The sequence below is a fragment of the Polypterus senegalus genome, chromosome 12, assembly GCF_016835505.1.
Source record: "Polypterus senegalus isolate Bchr_013 chromosome 12, ASM1683550v1, whole genome shotgun sequence".
In the NCBI taxonomy this organism is placed as follows: Eukaryota; Metazoa; Chordata; class Cladistia; order Polypteriformes; family Polypteridae; genus Polypterus; species Polypterus senegalus.
In genome coordinates, this window is record NC_053165.1 from 71,545,601 (window position 1) to 71,564,430 (window position 18,830).

Below are 18,830 nucleotides of genomic sequence, written 5' to 3' on the forward strand. Positions count from 1 at the left end.
TATCTATCTATCTATCTATCTATCTATCTATCTATCTATCTATCTGTCTGTCTGTCTGTCTGTCTGTCTGTCTGTCTGTCTATCATATAGCGCCTTTCATACTATCTATTATATAATGCCTTTCATATCTATCTATCTATCTCATATACACGTGTGTGTATAAATATATATATATATTTATCTTATTTAAATTTTTATATTTTCTTTATTTATTTTCTGAAGATTGTTTATAATGTTTTTTTTTATTTATTGTTTGTTCGATGTCCTTGACTGCTTAGAAAGGCATCTTGTATAAATAAAATCACTGCAGCAGTGATGTAGTGTGATCATCTGTGTTTGTCTGTTTTCAGAGGATCACTGAAGACATTAATCCACACCGTTCATCTCCTTCAGAAGCAGACGGACCTGGGGTATTTACCTGTCGCCGATGTGCTTTACAGGCAAGTTTCGCACACTCTGAGGTGCTTTGCTGCTTACTGTACTAATGTTAAAGCTTATAAATGTGCAAGAGAAATTTATAATGACACTTTCTTGAGTCCTGTGTAGCTTGTCTTTTTTTTGTGTGTGTGTATATTTGTCTAAGTCTTGTACTTTAATCTCCTCAGCTTTATGTTTACCCCCGGAAAAATGAGCTAAAAATGTTACATTTTTTTCATCAGAGTTATTATGTGTAATAGAGACATGTGAATAGCAGAACCTCAGCATGAACACAGTAGGAGTCTCCACCACATCACTGACACAGATTTAGCACACGTCTTTCTTGTGACATGTTTTTTGACTGTCACTGACACACAGCTCAACGTCACAATCGGGACACTAGACATTTGTTCCTTTGTGCGCTTTTCTCATATTATTTTCTGCTGCTTGCACTTGAGAGGGTAGAATGTGCCCCTTTGTGTTATTGTGGGCTACCACAGCACAAAACTTGGGAACGTCTACATTTTCCCTCGACACGAATGACAATCACTGCATTGCGAACAAGCGTCTTTCAATCATTTTGCTCGTTTGCCTCGCAGCTATTTGCACAGTAACCTTCAGGTGATCAAATTCATGGGGCACATGATTGTGGCTCAGTCAAACAGCACCATATGTGTCAGTTTCCCTATTTGTGCAACATTATATTGTTTTCTCCGCCAGATGGCAGCAGAACACTGCCCTTAGAGTTATTCAGCCATAACACTTTAAATTAGATCATTACAATCACCCTGAGTCTGACTCGGCTTAACCGTAAGTACATAGAATTTCAAGCCAGAGTCACGTCTGGGGTTAACAGCAAGGAGGCTCAAGGCTTTCATTCTTATTGTCCTCATGATATTTTACTTGAGTGGTAAGTCAGTCCTGATGGCCGCAGTATTTGCAATTTATTTTTTTCTGAGCCATTTGCATACCCACGTTGCTTAGTTTCATGAAGATGACACATAGTGATGAAGATTTGTCATCATTCCTTCCATAGTCACATGTTTGAAGTCCCCAAACGATATAAGTGCGGGGTCAGAATGATTCATCATTTGAATGTTGGTAACAGAATGAATCATTCCTGGTGCTGCGTCTCCATTTGCGGAGGAAGCAATATAAACATTAATAAGGACCATGTCACATATCTCCCTTGGCAAATATTTAAGAATTAAATCATATCAGATGTAACCTGTAAACCATTGCTTGTTGTATTATCGTAGTATTTCCCTCTACTTACACTTTACCCTTTTTCCCTCAAGGGTAAGTGTACTCGTCAAGTTCATTATCGGGTTGGTCTACTGTTGCACTTTAAGATGAACACACACATACATAGCTATACGCATACACACAGACCCTCACCACAACAGTGCCCCATGAATGACACACACACAGCAGATTAACCTTTAGCACTTTAAACCACACAAGTGCTTTAGGAATAACACAGCCTGTCACTTAGCACTTCAAGAGACTTATTATCGGCACAAACAACTTACGATGTTTTAATGATATCTCAGACCTAAATATTACTTTTGGTCTACAATAATAAATTTAAACATACAAAGGCTCAGAACTCTTGACTATATGTCATTTATCAGCCAAGAATACCTTACTTTACGTCCTGTTCCCTACTATTGAGTGGAGCTCTCACCCACAGCCTTAATAAACCTCGCAGCACAGAGCGTATGGCAAACCTCCGGCTGCACCAGGTGCTCAAAGAAATCTAACTTATTATTTCAGTCACTCTATAGACATTAAGACAAAGCATAGAAAGTTAAAAGCAGCATGGTATTTATTACAGGAATAATAATAATCACTGGAACAAAGAATAATCGAAAGTAAGACTTATAGAAAAGTCTGGATATATATAGTCTTTAGAAAAAGCTTACAAAAAAAATAAAGATGACAAGGATAAAAAATGTCCCAGGGCGGCGTTTGATTTAGCAATCGATGTTCATGAAAATGCTGCTAACTGACGATCGGATGAAAAATGGTCACAAGTGTTTTCTTCTCTGATGTCGCTCTTTCTCTTCTTCTGACATTGCTTTCAAATAAGGCATATTTATTAAAAAGTTTCATGCCTTGGTTTCACAACACATGATATTTGCATGGCTGTCAATATGATGGGTGAATTTTGCTCAAACTCTTTAATCTATCTTTTCACAGATGATAACATTTTTTGATATTGCCTAAAACATCGCCGTGTCCTCCTGTCCCAGGCTGTAAACCAAATTGTTGTCCCAGATGCCCATCCATAAAGTAATCAATATCCTGAAGTATCGGCTCAGTCTTCATTTCCCAGGCTTTAAACCATTTTAGCACGATGCTGTGAACAACTGTTATAAAAGTGAGGTGTAAGGGAAGAGGATACGCCATTTTTATTATAATGCCTATACAAGTGTCCTACATCTGAATTCATCTTGTTGGGATTGAGAAAAATATAATAATAAAAATATAGAGAATAATTTTTAGACTTTATACACCGTAACACTTGTTTTAATTTTTAATGTGCTATTTGTAATTGAGTAGGACTGATGTAAGAGAATCTGTACCGATTCTAAGTGTAATGGTGTCAGTTGCCAGTATTAACCCACAAGGGGGCATCACTGAGCCCAATTCACAGACATGGAAATACCCGGAACAATTCTAGCCATCCATTATCCAACCCGCTATATCCTAACTACAGGGTCACGGGGGTCTGTTGGAGCCAATCCCAGCCAGCACATGGCACAAGGCAGGAACAAATCCCTGGCAGGGTGCCAGCCCACCGCAGGGCACACACACCAAGCACACACTAGGGACAATTTAGAATCGCCAAGGCACCTAACCTGCATGTCTTTGGACTGTGGGAGAAAACCCACACAGACACGGGGAGAGCATGCAAACTCAATGCAGGGAGGACCTGGGAAGCGCACCCAGGTCTCCTTACTGCAAGGTAGCAGTGCTACCGCTGCACCACCGTGCCGCCCCTCTGGAACAATTGCAGGCTCAAGTAAAGGATTTTATTTGATTAAAAAAAAAAAACCATTCATCATAAGAACATGAACAAAACACATCAAATCAAGTCTTATTCCAAATCCAAGAGAACGTTGCCCCCCTGCCTCCCAACTCTGTGACTCGTCTCAGTGGGGCAGCAGGCTCTCTTTTAAATCTGGACTTGGTAGTTTCCCACCACCTGACAGCACCCTCTGGTGGTACCCAAGAACCCTGACAGGGCTGTGTTTCTGGACTCCTAACTCCCATGCCACCCTGCAGTTGTCTTAATTGGTTTTGACCCTAAGGAACACTGCCACCTGTCATGGTGGGGGAATGAACTGTTCCTGGCATACCCATTCATTTAGTCCATTCATTATGGCCTCCTGACCAGGCAACAATACAATACAATGCAATTTATTTTTGTGTTGCCTAAAATCACACAAGAAGTGCCGCAATGGGCTTTAACAGGCCCTGCCTCTTGACAGCCCCCCAGCCTTGACTCTCTAAGAAAACAAGGAAAAACTCCCAAACTAAAAACCCTTATAGGGAAAAACTAGAAGAACCCTCAGGAAAGGCAGTTCAAAGGGAGACCCCCTTTCCAGGTAGGTTGGGCGTGCAGTGGGTGTCAAAAAGAAGGGGGTCCATACAATATAATACACAGAGCAAATCCTCAATACAGTATAAAATTAAAACATTTACAAGTACAAAGCAGAATTTAACAGTAGATGATATCACATGATATGATTTGGAAAGAATTCTTTCTTTATCCCAGCCGGGATGCCTGTCCTTCCTTCCTGACACCTACACCAGGAAAAAAGTGCCTGTTCCATCTCCTCAGACAGTCTGTGATACTTGTTTTTGCTTAACGTCACCTTTTTGTTTTGCAGGCTGCTGCTGTTGGAAGGAGGGCCCGGCTCACCATCATGCCTGCTTGGTGGAAAACATGTGGTGTCTTGGGGGTTTGAGGATATGCTGTCTACACCCGACAACAGCAGCTCTGGGAGTGAAAGCAAAGGTATCTTTTTGCCCTTGTGGCTTGTGAGAGATGCCATTTAGAAGAACACACCAGTGAGGGCCTTTTTGTAGTTATAACCAATTGAAATTGGATTTTTATTTTCTGTACTCACTTTTATCATCTCACCTTCCAAATCCTAGCCCAGTCTACAGATTCCAGTTCTTCCTGGAGAATTCCCAGGTATTTGTCAAGGCAGCCGTGAGATTTGATCTTGCCCTTGTGTTCTGGGGTCTACTGCAGGGTCTCCACGTTCCCGGAGAGCTGCCAGTTTCCAAACCACGTTCAACTAGCTCCTCTGGAGCCAGAAGAGCAGCGGCTCTCCTGAATCGTGGAGCTTATCACCCGGTCAGGGTGGTCCAGTAAAAATACTTAAAGTTAGGAGTTAAGTACGAGGGATGTTCAAAAAGTTTCTGCACTTTTCTACATAGTCACCTTCCTTTGCGATGCAAGTTTCCCAGTCACATGACACACTCAGATATGAGCAATTACTACCCCTCCCTGCCACCTTCACTGTTTCCAATGAAAATATAAAAGTGCGGAAACATTTTGAACATCCCTCATATTTTGATGTTTTAACATGTTCAGAGAGCTCACGAAGAATGCTTACCCGAGCATGATTGATGGACAGACACACAAACTCGCTGCAGCTGAATCGTTGCGATTCTGTAAAGTGTGATGACAAACGTCATGCTATTTAGTGTTAATCCGCCAAATGCTCCATGCATTGCACACACTCTTTTAATGAATGTTTTGACGGCACCAGGGGGCATACTGCCACCCTAACCTGGACACACACAGGCAGGGCACAGGATCCACAGAACACCCGGTTTATTTACATCAAACACACTGTGCACAAATCACCAACACAACAGTTCCTTCTTTCCGCCAGTCCTTCTCCGTCCACTTCTCCTCAGGCTTTGTCTTTTCCTCCTGACTCTGGCCTTCTGGTCAGAACTGAAGAGAAAGTGGCCCCAAATTTTTGAGGAAAACTGGCATCTCTCTGCTAGACAGCTGAAGACTTTAACGATACAAAACATACCACCGAAAGAACAACACAGTGACCTTAGGGGATAGGAAAGCAAATGTCCCTGAAGTGGCCATGTCAGAGCCCTGACTGAAATCCAACACAAAAATCCGTGGATGGACTTGAAGAGAGCAGTCCACTGCCGCTCACCACGGAATATGACCAAACTCGAAACAATTCTGCAAGGAAGAACGGGCAAACATTCCCCAGTCTAAGGTGTGCAAAGCCTAGTAGAGACGTATCCAGAGAAGACTGATGGTGGTGGTAATCGCAGCAAAGGGAGGCTCTACTAAGTGTTCAGTCGGGGGCCTGTCACTCTCACATTTCATTTTTTAATTCATTTTCTGAAGTCGTATGTTAATGAAAGTGGTACAAGTTGTTTACAGCAGAGTTTTTGATTTTGGGCTGTGTGAGGAATAAAGTGAACTCTTTCAAGAGGCTATGAAGACTGTATGTGTAGCTCAAGGTGGGACCCAGTGGAGGCAAATTGTTTACGCCTGATGCATTTTTCGGCACGAAGAGGATTAATCTAATTTAGAATTTAATAAAGAGAAAGGGAGACTGGGGTAAGGATTTGTAGCACCTCACACATGTAGCACCCCCCTTTTATAATGTGGGGGGCACGCAAGTGAGGGTCAGTACCCAGATATTATGTTGATGTACTGCCTCATTTTTCAGCTTACTCGTATCTCTCCGTCTCTCCACACCATTTCTGCATATTTCTTTTTTTGATTTGATTTGAGTGACATCTTTATATTCTTTTCCATTTTGTTTAATTATGCGTTTAAGCTTCCTAATTGCTACACTGGTGGCGTCCTGTCTTTAAGTTTCCAATGCCGCTCGTTCCCATGGAGATGTGAAACAAGGAAAAGGCCACCCAAAGAAAGCCCTGCCACCGTTCCCCACTTTGCTGATTGCTCAGTGAGAAGCGGCAAGGCACATGGCTGCTAATTCTGACGTGGCATTCAGCTTTTTTTTTTTTTTTTAATTTATTTTATTTAATCATCTGAAGCACACAAAAGACTCGATGTGAGCTGAATGGCTTTCACAATGCCGACAGACCAGCGCCTGGTACCACTTGTTTTATGTTTTATTTGTGTGGCACAATAGAGAAGAGGACTGCAAGAAAATAGCTTGAAGTCTTTCCAGGCGGCTCTTCTGTTTAGAATGTGCGTTGAAATTTTACAGCCGGTGCATCTTTTATTTTTTTTTTTTATATATATGCAGCTCTAATTCTTTCCACCACGTAGGGCCGTACTGTCACTTTGCGTTCTAAATCTTTGTCCCGGCAGAATGGCCTGCTGGGTGGAAAATAAGTGAGCCATGCTGTTACTGGAAATTGGGAAGGGATCTGTGACTCACGTATGACTTTAACACTTTGTAGTCATTAACAGACATCGGACAACAGCAGGTTTATGAGTTTATGTCCATTCAGATCGTTATAAACGTCTTGAAAACGTGAACATACCCAGCGTTGAGGAGGACAGGCGCCTCTTCACCTAATGGCTGCAGACCAGTGGCACTCATGTCTCACGTCATGAAGACCTTGTCCTTGACTATAGAGGTCCACTTGCTGTTGACCACCTGGACCCATTGCAGCTTGCCCATCAGACAAAGACTGGAGTAGGGGATGCAGTTATCTTTTTGCTCCACAAGGCTGGGCAGAGCTGGCCGCACTGTGAGGAGGATGTGCTTTTGAGTACAGAGAGACATAGTACCAAAGGAGTCCAGTCTTCGTTTCAGGTCACTGGATAGTGTCCATGTCTCACAACCATATAGCAAGACAGGAAAATCCTTGGGTACCGTTGGTTTGACTTCGTGTCGAATGAGCGGTTGTTCATGGAGTCCCGAATGAGGCACATTACCTGCATTGTGAGGGAGCATCAGTTATGGCACTGCGGCCATATGGCGCGTTTCCCTGAGGGTGATCCGGTTCATAGGATCCTCATTGTTGGGGACCCGATTGGCTGGACCAGGCCAAAGTGTCGCCCATGTAACACCTGGCTGCGGCAGATGAAGGGTCATTTCATGAGGGTAGGACAGGACCATGTGTCTGCTTGGGGTTTGCCCTCCGGGATCCCGAGTTGTATTGCCATGTAGTGGGTGCGGCAACACACTGTACCAGTGCATGCTCCCCAGCTTGACTTGACTTCAGTACCACCAGCCATCCCTGGTAAGCAGCCAACACGGAGATAAGCAGGTGGATGTGCTGGTAGTGTCCTGGATGATGGATAATCTGTCAGGGCAGACCACAGGACTGTGTGAGCAAAATCACAAGGAACGTCACTCTGTACACCTCCAACTATAAATGTAACAGCAGGTCAGGTCATTTGAAGACATTCTCGGATGATTCTACACTTATGGGGTGTATTGACAAGGTGAGGAGTCATTAGTGGAGAACTTTCAGAATTGTCTGCAACTCAACATTGGCTAAACTAAGCAACAGGTTACTGACTTTTGCCGCACCAAAGAGCCTCAATTTAGGGAGTAGATGTAGTTTGGGGTCCTAATGAGAGACAGCTTTCACTGGTCTTGTAACACAGAGGAACTTCATAAGAAAGGGCAGAGCAGACTCTTTTTCTTTAGGAGACTGTGGCCCTTTAATATGGGAAGCGACATCCTTCACATCTGCTACACTTCTTTGGTGGCCAGGGTGGGGTGCTGGTCTGGTATCATTAATTCAGGAGAGGCCCACATAATCAACAAGCTAATTTAAAGGGCAAGCTCAATTCTGGGATGCACTCTCGACCCCCTGGAGGTAGAAGTGTAGGAGAGAATGAAGAGAAAACTGAGTACCATTATGGACAACGCTGCACATCCTCTCCATTACAAACTAACACTGAGGACTTTCAGCCAGCGAATCGTTCAGCAGTAGTGTGTCAGGAAATGCAACTGGGGGTCCTTTATACCAGCGGCAATATGCCTGTATATTGCCTCGCTGCAACTGTGACTGCCATTTTCTTTCTTTTTAAAATTTTCTTTCATTTTAGTAATTCTGCTGTGTGTTCAGGTCATATTGTGTGTGCATCCATATTTACTTATCTGTCTATTTATGTATTTGTATATTTAAAGAGCTTCTATAAAAAGACAGATTTCCTCCTAGGGACTAATAAATTTTGTTTGCCTGTTTTTTCGATCTGTCTGTTTGTCTGTCTCATTAAGTTCCAGTTCCTATACTGGTAACTCTTTCCTTGTATAGAGTCCTAGGTGACCCCACTTTCTCCTTTATATTTTTTATTACATGGTCTTTACCACAGTGTCTTAAATCCCATATTTGTGGTCTTGGTATGTCATGCTACCTTTTATAGACTACCGTGGACTCCACAATATAAAAAAAAAAAGGCCTAGCAGCGGATGTACTTCCCGTGATGGTTGAGGCACTTCAGTCAGCCACAGGAGTTGCTGGTTCAGTTCTGCACAGCAATCCTGGGGTCTGTTCTCTGCTTACCCATCAAAGTGTGGTTGGGCTCAACAATTAAATAAGACAAAAACTGGCTTCTACGAATAGTCTGGACTGCTAAAAAGATCTTTGGCACCAGTCTTCCCATCTTACAGGACCAGGATTATTCCAGAGTCATGAAGTGGGAAGGAAAAATCATCACCGACTCTTTGCATGCAGGCCATAGCTTCTTTGAACTTCTGACTAAGCTGCATCAAAAACGAGCAAATTGACAGTAAGAGCAGTTTCTTTCCACAGGCTGTCAAGGTCAGCCTTATTGACGTGAGCAGAAATACTGTACTTGTTGTGTGTGCCCACTTTGTTCATCAGGGATATTCCAAGAAGCATAAACCTGCTCAACTTCTCCGCTGTATCCCCTCTGATGTAGACGGTGAAGTCAGTTGGCCGGCTTCTTAGTTTTGCTGACATTAATGGTGAGATTGTTGTTCTGGCACCACTGAGTCATTTGGTGGACCTTATCTCTGTGTCATCATTATTGATGATCAGGCCTTATGGCTGTTGTGTCATCAGTGAATTTAATGATTCAAATGGTGTAGTCATAGCAGTGGGCTCCGCACACTACCCTGTGGAGTGCCTGTGTTAAGGGTCAATGTGGCAGACATGTTGCTGCCAATCCTGACATGATGAGGAACTCCAGAATCCAGTTTTCCGAGGATAATGCTTTTATTAACCTGGCTGTCATTTTAACCTGAAGAAATTTTTTTTTTTTTTGCTATTGTCGTCGTTTGACCCGTTAATGTCTTGTGGGACTTAGGCAAGCGATGCATGTGGTGTGTTCTTGGCCTACTAAAAGGAGAGACCAAGTATGACGATTGCAGTACTGATTCTCTTTATCCTTTTCTCTGCAGATGCCGATTTAGGCCGTTGTCTGGCCACAGATGGCCTTTATCTGTACACTACCAACTCCTATGGCAAAGGAATCAGTAAACTTGGCTCAGGGCTCCAAGGCACTTTACGGTAAGAGGATCAGCTTCTCTCTGGAAACACTGGTTACATCTGAACTCACTCCTGAGTTGCACCCCATTAGTACTAAGTTGTCGCATGCAGGATATTTTTTTTTACACAAAGTGAAGTCACAATGGAAAAGGCAACCATCCTCCTGCTGTGAGTATTCATTGCTATAAATTGGTATTGCCATCTGAAATATGTTTATTTACTGTACATACTCACGTATAAGTCGGGTCTTGAAACCCAAAAAATCTATCATAAAATCAGACCCCGACTTATACGCCCGTTCAAAAATGCGACACTTCTCAGATGCTTCGAATTTTGTTGCAGCAGCGCAATTACCAATTTCTTTCGCTACTCGAACGCTCCATTGTAGATAAGGGATGCTCTTACGATCAAGGTGTATGAGGGCGTGAGATACAAAAAACACAAATCAGTGCAAACGTTGCTTCAGAATAGTTTGGGCATTATTGTGTGGTCATGTGGGCACAATAGAGAGAGAGAGAGAAAGAGGTTAGGAGCATGTGCCAATACGGCGTGTTGCCGCACCCACTTAGAAAAAAAAAAAAAGGCTGTGTGCTCCGTGGTTACTCTCTCAGGTGGGCAGGCATTACCATATCATAATCTCTTGGACCAATAGCGTAAGTTTTCCGCATTCGACTTATACGACCGACATTATAAAATACCAGAAATTATTCGGTAAAATCAAGTGCCGACTTATCCACGGGAGAACTTAAATGTGAGTATATACAGTAGCTGATGACGTACAGTACATATCTCTCATATTGCTGAACCTGTTAGGTCTGATTTAAAAACAGGAAGTCTTAGAGGAGGGGATTCCCATTTGCAGTTTTGTTGCACCGCTTCCCCACCTTTCAATGCTGAAACGCGGCTTTAAGGGGTCATTTAGCATTTGGTGACATGTTTAGTGTGAGAATAAGGTGTTTAAGCTTAGAAATATTTTAACATTTAGATGGCTTTTAGTGAAAGATACATTCACACTATTAATAAATTGGTTAGATAAACATTATTTTATCAATTCCAGTGCATATAGCATCGGAAACATAAAAAAAGCAAGAATACAGACTTGCAGAAGAAATAGTACAGCCAATCAGTTAACAGATAAATTAATACGAGGGATGTTCACTAAGTTTCCACACTTTTATATTTTCGTTGGAGACGATGAATGTGGGAGGGAGGAGTAGCAATTGGGCGTGTCTGAGAGTGTCATGTGACTAGTTATGTCTGGCAAGCCAGCGGCCCTCTTGCAGTTTAGTATCAGAGTTGTCACCCTGTGGTGAAGATGGCTGAGAAACTTATAAAGAGGAACGGCGTTCTGTCGTACACTTCTTGTGGGCAGGAGGTGTACCGGGAGCACAAATTCATCTCCGCATGTGTGCTCAGTATGGGGATAAAGTTCTCTCTCATAGAGTCGTCAATGAGTGGATTAAGATATTCAAAAATGGCCGTACAAGTGTGATGGATGCAGAAAGTGCTCCGGATGTCCAGCTATAGCCTCCACCACTAGGAATGAAGAAAGAACCCTGGAACTGATTTGCGAAGACAGAAGAATAACAGCTGAAGATTTTGCAGGAGAGCTGAATGTGAGTGTTGGACCTGATTCATGACAGCCTTAAGTTGAGTAAAGTGTGTGTCAGGTGGGTGCCTAAGCAACACCCAGCTTATAGTCCTCTTATAGTGATCTGATTTCCACCTTTTTGGACCACTCAAAGAAGCTTTAAGGGGAAGAAGATTTCCATGTGATTATGTGAAAGAAGCGGTGCATCAGTTGGCTACGCGCTCAACCAAAAACATTTTTTGCTGATGGCATTAAAAAGTTGGTACGACGCTGGGAAAATTGCATCGCAAAGGAAGGTGACTATTCTAGAAAAGTGATGTCATTTGTTTTTGAAATTCTTAATAAATAAAAGTTAACAAAAAGTGTGGAAACTTTTTGAACGTCCCTCGTAAAAAAATAATGAGTACAGCAGGTAGGAGCACTGAATTGCCTGATAGCAGACAGGCAGAAAAGACCCCCATGGGTGTTTCTTAGCACACTGTGGTGGAGTGTGGAATGAACCTGTGGCTACAAGTGCTCCAAGCGAGCGTCTCCTGGAAGGTAATTTGAATGATGTTAGGATTGTGGCTGTAGAAGACATACATCTGAAAGAGAAGATAATAAATTGTTCAAAATACAACATAAATTCACCAAATGGAGATGAAGCAGAGTACGGGAAAGTCATAGGGGCTTTGTCTTGTGGTGCAGGGACCGCAACCTGCAACTCAACACCAGCAATACAAAAGAAATGGTGGTGGACTTCTAAAGTTCCAAGAAGCATCTGAGAACAGTCACCTACAGCTACAAGGACCTGGGGTTTCACATAAACAACAAAGTGGGTTGAGCTGACGACACAGTAGCCTGACAGAAGACGGGACAGAGCTGACTGGACTTGCTAAGGAACTCAGGTCATTTGATGGGTACAGCAAGCTGCTGGAAATTTTCTACCAGTCCAGAGTAGTCAGTACACACAAATGGGAAAGGTCCAGGCACCCCATGCCCCAGCAGGGTGGAGCTTCCAGGCTCCAAACCTGTGGCCCACTACAAGTCCAGGGGGACTGCCCTCTAGCTTTCTGGATAAAGCCCTCTCCCCCGGTCTGGCTGGGTAAGGGCCTCGGCGGTCTGCCACACCCCCCCTAAGCAAGCACTGTTCACAATGTGGCAACTTTTGATATTCATGTCAGGGCAATCATGTGAGCCGCTAAATCTGACGCTGTGGTGGCCTACAGTAACAGAAGCGGTGTTGATCGTGGGGGTCAGGCACTGTCGTTCTACCCTCTCATGTGCAAGAAACAGAAAAAATAAAATAAAAGTGCACAAAGAGCACGCATCTAGTGTCCTGAGTCTTGGTAACTGTCTTCAAAACATGTCACACTGATCATCAGTATGGCAGTGGACACCAGACAGAGCTCTCCAACCGTATTTATGTTAACATTTTGCTGTTTTACGTGTTTCTGTTACACATTTTCTCATTGAAAGCAAATCAGAGTTGTGCGCTTGTGTTGATTTATTATTTTCTGACTGCACTGTTTTCAGTAATTTTACTTAACTCTGGAATTACTGGTAAGCATTTGCCCATTTCCCGGCCTGAGCGTCTGTTTGTTTTTCTTCCCCTCAGTGGCTTTGTCTACTGCCGCAACGAAGAGCTCGAAGCTGGATGGATCGCTTTCAGCAACTGCAGGCTCCTACACCGACCCGCGTCTTTTGATAACAAACCTCATTACCTTTTCCAGATCATCGACCAGTTCACCCTCCAGGTAACCCAGCTTTAGCTTTTTAGAGATAATTATTTTATTGAATTCTTCACGTAATTGGTCACAAATTTAGTAGATGCTGTGCTGTTGTGCTCTTGCATTGAAAGTCACACACACAAGATAATTGTGTGCTCTTGGGGCAAAGCTGAATTGAAGTTGTGGTCTCCCCTGCTTCCTCATGCACTTTTCTGTATCACATATTGATAAAATGAAAAACCCTTTGCCCATATTGTGCCATGTGCATTATGTGGAACATGTAATGTGATTACCCACCACTGCACAGCTTTTTCTTAGAATGAAATTTGGCATTAATTATACATGATCTACATGTCAGACTGTGGAAATAGTATTATTATTATTGAATTAAAGAACAAACTAATTTACAAGGCTATAAAAGCGAGGTCACTTTCAGTTACTGGCCGATTCCACAACTTCATTTCATCAGGTCAGGTCAGGGAGCATGCACTGGTACAGTGCATTGGCGCACCCACCACACAATGAAACAGCTCAGGATCCTGGTTGGCAGCTCTCCAGGCAGACACGCGGTCCAGTCCCACCTTATTCTGCTGCAGCCAGGTGTCCCCGTGCCCTGGTCCAGCCACTCAGGTCCTCAACAATGAGGATCACCCTCGGGTAATTGCGCTACATGGCTGTAGTGCCGTAACTGACGCTCCCTTACAATGCAGAGCATGTACCTCATTCGGGACCCCGTGAACAACACAAAGTCAAACCAGTGGTACCCAAGGATTCTCTGAAGCAACACACATGAAGGAGTCCAGTCTTCATCTCAGGTCAGTGGATAGCGTCCATGTCTAGCAAGCAGGAAGCACCAGGGCTCTGAAGACTTGGACCTTCGTCCTTTTGCTAACATATTGGGAACACCACACACTCCTTTCCAGCGACGTCATGACTCCAAATGCTCTCCCAATCCGTCTGCTGACTTCATTTCATTTCAAGAACTGACGATATTTTGTCCTTCTCTCTCATCAAGGAGTTACCCACCTTTAGGGCAGAGACAACATCTGTAAACTATTTTTCTTAGGAAAACCCCTAGAAAGGTCACCTGAGCAAGTTACTCCAAAGTCGTGAAGGTTTAAACCCCTGGTGGCTGGTGTGTTACAGGGGCATGGACTTTTAGAGGATTTGACTTACCTGCATTCATCCACAAATGTGTGCATGTGCAGCCGAGAATGTGGACACCCAAGGGAGACATGACCGAGCACGGGCGGCCTGCAAGATATCCACAATTCCCAGAGTGTTAGGGACACAGTGTGAAGCTTTGTTCTGGATTTCCCCTCATGTGAAGAAGTGCCCTCTGCTTTTGAGCCTGAATGTGCTTGTCATTTATGTCCACTGGTGTCCTCAGGTGTGTCCGTCAGTCATCTTTTCTTCATTGCCACAGCATTAGTCACATCTGTCCAATGTATGCCTGCAGGGCATGTGAGCCCAGCCATTGCTCCTGGACCTCCGCGTGGCTGCAGGCTTTGAAAGGTCAGTTAGCTTGTGAAGAGCAGGTTCAGATCTTCTGAAAGTCTTTTAAGGTTATAACGTCATATTTCTGTCTTGCATATATACAGATCCCTCCATAATATTAGGGGCCAAGACACATTATTCTTTGATTTCCCCCTTGGCTCTGCGGTTTCAAATTACCAATCAGTGTGTAGATCCTTTAAATTAAGTGGGAATCTGGATCATGGAGTGCTTCGTAATTTAGGACAAGAGTCTTCAAGTTGTTTCGGTGCTTAATTGAAAGCCAATGAAGTTTATATAGAATCCATTCTGTGGTGGGTGCGGCAACATGCTATCAGTGCATGCTCGCAGGCTCCTCATGTTTGGGACCAAGACACATTTTTCCTCAATTTCCCCATCTGCTCCACAGTTTAAAATTCAAATCAAACAATTCAGATGTAATCAAAGAGAACATTGCTGACTTTCATTGAAGAGGGGATTTTAGTCACAGAACACTTCTTCTAGATGGTTCCCCCGGTCTGTCACTGCATATTGTAAGTGCCATGGAGGAAGGACAGGCATGCTGCCCGGGATGGACTCATACCGGGCCAGGAGGCCGAAATGGATGGACTGAATGAACGAGCAGGTCAGGGGCAGCTCATTCCCACCCCAAACAACAGGTGGCAGTACTCCTCAGGGCTAAACCCAATTAGGACATGGCATGGGAGTTGGGGTCTGGGGGTGCAGCTAGTGAGCGTTGTCAGGGGAGGACTGCCTCTCATTTCCACACATCCCAGAAATGCTCTGGATGACATGGGGACAAAACTGGTTAAATTTAAAAGAGAGCCCACCGCCTCAAGAGTGAGGAGGGCATTGAGCAACGGTCTCTCGGAGATTTGTGAAGAAGGTGTTTTTGTTGAAGGAAATCCTTTATTTGAAGCTGGAGTTGTACTGGGTATTACCGTGTCTGTGGATTGGGGCTCAGTGGTGCCCCCCTCCACCCCCATCGTTATAATAAATATAAACAATGTATTGTTTGATTAAATATTTTACAGGTGTGCCAAATTGTGCCCATGCCAGCAAACCACTTCCCTGTTGGCAGCACCATGACCACAATACATCTCTGCTCAGACGGGACCTACGTCTACTGGATCTGGTCTCCCGCAGGCCTGAATGAAAAAACTCCCAAAGGACATTCTGTGTTCATGGACATCTTTGAATTATTGGTATTTATCTCTTCTGCTGCTGTTCATATATTTTTGAAAGCTCTATACTCTTTTATTTTGGGGCAGTGATTTGAATGTTTTGTGTGTTAACTTTGTGTAATAACTAGGGGACTTTGCTCGCCAACCCCCAGGTGGGCGCTAAACACCAGCCACGTGACGGATCTGACGCTCGTGTTTGGGGAAGTGGATGTACAATTAAAACAGATTGTTATTTTCATGAAAATTATTACATGTGAATAATAGAACAAACTATTTAACATTACAGCGAGTAATTAACCATAGTAAAAAATAGTTAAAACGTAATAATTGGAAAGAAAATTATGTTTCATGTTGCGTTAGAGGTATTTGTTGCGTTATACGTTTTCGTTCTGTTTGGCTTTGAAATTAACACACAAATACTTTTTAAACTTACACTTTTACTGTAAAATTTCAGTAAAAACAATATTTGGAATTAACTTTTCGTCAAGATCGCTTTGAATTTTGATTCTGTGTTTGGACTTATATGGTGACAACACAACGTATAACTGCCTGTGAGTAAATGTCGTTGCTTTCACTCTAATAAATAAACCAAATTTTTGTCGCTGTGATTTGTTAATTGTCATAGCAAAAGCTATTCTAATGGGAAACTGTAAATGTTTTAATACGAATGGCATATCAAGATCTCCTTTGGTGTCTCATGTTATCTCCTGATGGTGTACTATATTACCTTTCTTGTGGCCTGTTAAAATTTTACATGTCAGAATTATTCGACCAATTATGAATACAACTAATCTTGTTGTATTGCATAGCCCATCACTCAGAAATAAATTACGCAATAATATTACGATACGTCCTTCTTTCAACAGTAATTCGGCTGATGAAAGACCAGACGGTATAAATGGTTGTAGATATTCTTTGAACTATTTATTGTAAGTTAATGTTTTCATCTTCCTCGCCATCACTACCAACTGTTTCAGCAGAGTCTATTGATACGCATTTAACCAATTTGATGTGTAACCGATCGACAGTTTTCATGTTAATTCGTTTGACTTCACTGTTTCTTGGTGCTAGGATTGCCCGTGCTTGGATTGCCTGTGTACTCATTTCTTCTGTTGATAACCCTTTGTGATGGAATTCTTTAATAAGATTTGAACATAATACGTCTTCTTTAATTGGAAACTTAAAGTAAGGAAAATGTAAACATTTATAAGAGCTGAGAGAGCAGAAACTGAGTCTGTCAAAAGCATTCACACGAATGAGAGGTGAGAGGACCGCGGGCATGGGCCGTTAACTGGAAATAGTTGGGAGGAGGACAGGACTTAAAACATCTCTTGGCAATAGTCTTGTCACTTTTATAATTAAGCACCTAAAACATTTCTCAGTCTGCTTACAGTGCAAGGATGCTTTGGGGTCACACATTCCCAGTATCTGAATGTATTCAATTAGAATTGAATAACATTTCTGTTGTGGTGTTGTTGTTATTAATATTATTACTATTATTATAAATTTTATGCATTCTTGGAATAATGGACATCTTAGTTTCACTCAAAATTCCAGGGAATCAGAAAAGAATAGCAAAAGCAAAGACAAGGCACAATGACTCTCCACTCCAAGCGCATTCAAAGAACTGCAAGGAGCTATGGGAGGCCCTCCTTTAAACAGGGTGAAGGGCCAATCCTGGCAGTGATTGGCAGATGGCCCTGCCCCTAGGGGAGCCACCCACGAAACACAAGGGTTATCACCTAGGCCATGCCCCTTTCCAACATATACACACACATAACATGCACAAAAGTAATATTAATACAAATAAACGATACAAAATTCAACACAACAGGGAGAAAATGTTGGCTGAAACATGACATTAACCTCCATGTTTTACTTGGATTATTATGGATTATTTATTTATGGAAGATCTTACATTGCACTTGTGTGTCCAGGCATTTCATTTGGATTTTAATAAAAGTACTGAACACTTTTGTACCATCCCCTTGGTGACTGTGTGTCCCCATTGGCCGACCTGGACCGTCACAATTGTAAATCCCATCCTCACCGCCAAGTGTACTGCTTTGGATTCAAGTTTGAAGATCTGCAATGTGGTGAACTGCTGGTGGTCCACAACGTCCAGACAAGAAGCGGTCTCTGTAATATGTGAACCGAGATGCTTCATGGTGTGTGTCCGTTAGCAATACACAGCCGCGATCATGTGATTAAAAATCCGATTTTGCCAAGGGTGTTCTGTTCATGCAACTTTGAAGATTTCATAGCATTGGATCAGAATTGTAAAAAATGGTGGCTGCTGCATCTATTTGTGTAAGTTGTGTTTTGTTGTTGTTTGCTTGTTTGGTACTTGAACATCCTCCTAAATTTCAGGAGAGCCGAGTTTGGGTTAAGAGAAGACCCTAAATGTGTCCAGTATGTAGGGCTGCTGGCCGGTCTCCGTGTTTTCTGTGATTGAGAGAAGAAGTTCAAGTTGAGTGATGAAAGAACGTTACTATCTCAGAGATGATAATAATCATTTATATTTGTAATAACTGGTAATTAAAGTTTGTTTTAACCCTTGCTTATTGCTCTCCCAGTCCCTCCAGGCTCATTTGAGCCTGATCCTTGCCAATATGTCAGACGGCTTCTATAGATTGGGTGCTTTTGTAGTCGTCTTGTTCACCCCGTCTCTGGTTTACCGCCCTGAGTGTGCATTTTCTCTTTCCTTACAGGCACAGAATGGGGTCACCGCAGCCAACCCGCTCCACGAGCGAATAATCCTGATGAAAAAGGAAGGAGAGTCATCCAAGTGTCTTAACGAGCTGCTCCTGAGTCGCATGTCCCGCTTCCGAGCCTCCCATTCAGCTACCCTGGCTGCTCTCACCGGCTCCACCATCACCAACACTCTGAAAGAAGATCAGTCTGGTACGGGCCGGCCCTTTTCACACTTCTCAATGTTTTGTTTTCAGGTGCATTACATTCCATGCTTAGGTTTTAGGGTAAATGTGT

At 42.9% G+C, this 18,830-nt stretch overlaps 1 protein-coding gene across 1 annotated transcript in view; it reads left to right on the top strand.

Annotated features, from left to right (window-relative positions):
* The window catches only part of LOC120540493 (probable E3 ubiquitin-protein ligase HECTD4), a 104,485-nt gene that overhangs the window by 31,303 nt on the left and 54,352 nt on the right, over nucleotides 1-18,830 (top strand). The window contains exons 3-8 of the mRNA XM_039771332.1: nucleotides 351-440; nucleotides 4,317-4,444; nucleotides 9,777-9,885; nucleotides 13,053-13,191; nucleotides 15,693-15,863; nucleotides 18,554-18,746. Coding sequence (XP_039627266.1) covers nucleotides 351-440; nucleotides 4,317-4,444; nucleotides 9,777-9,885; nucleotides 13,053-13,191; nucleotides 15,693-15,863; nucleotides 18,554-18,746 — 830 coding nt within the window. The remainder of the gene's footprint in view (nucleotides 1-350; nucleotides 441-4,316; nucleotides 4,445-9,776; nucleotides 9,886-13,052; nucleotides 13,192-15,692; nucleotides 15,864-18,553; nucleotides 18,747-18,830) is intronic.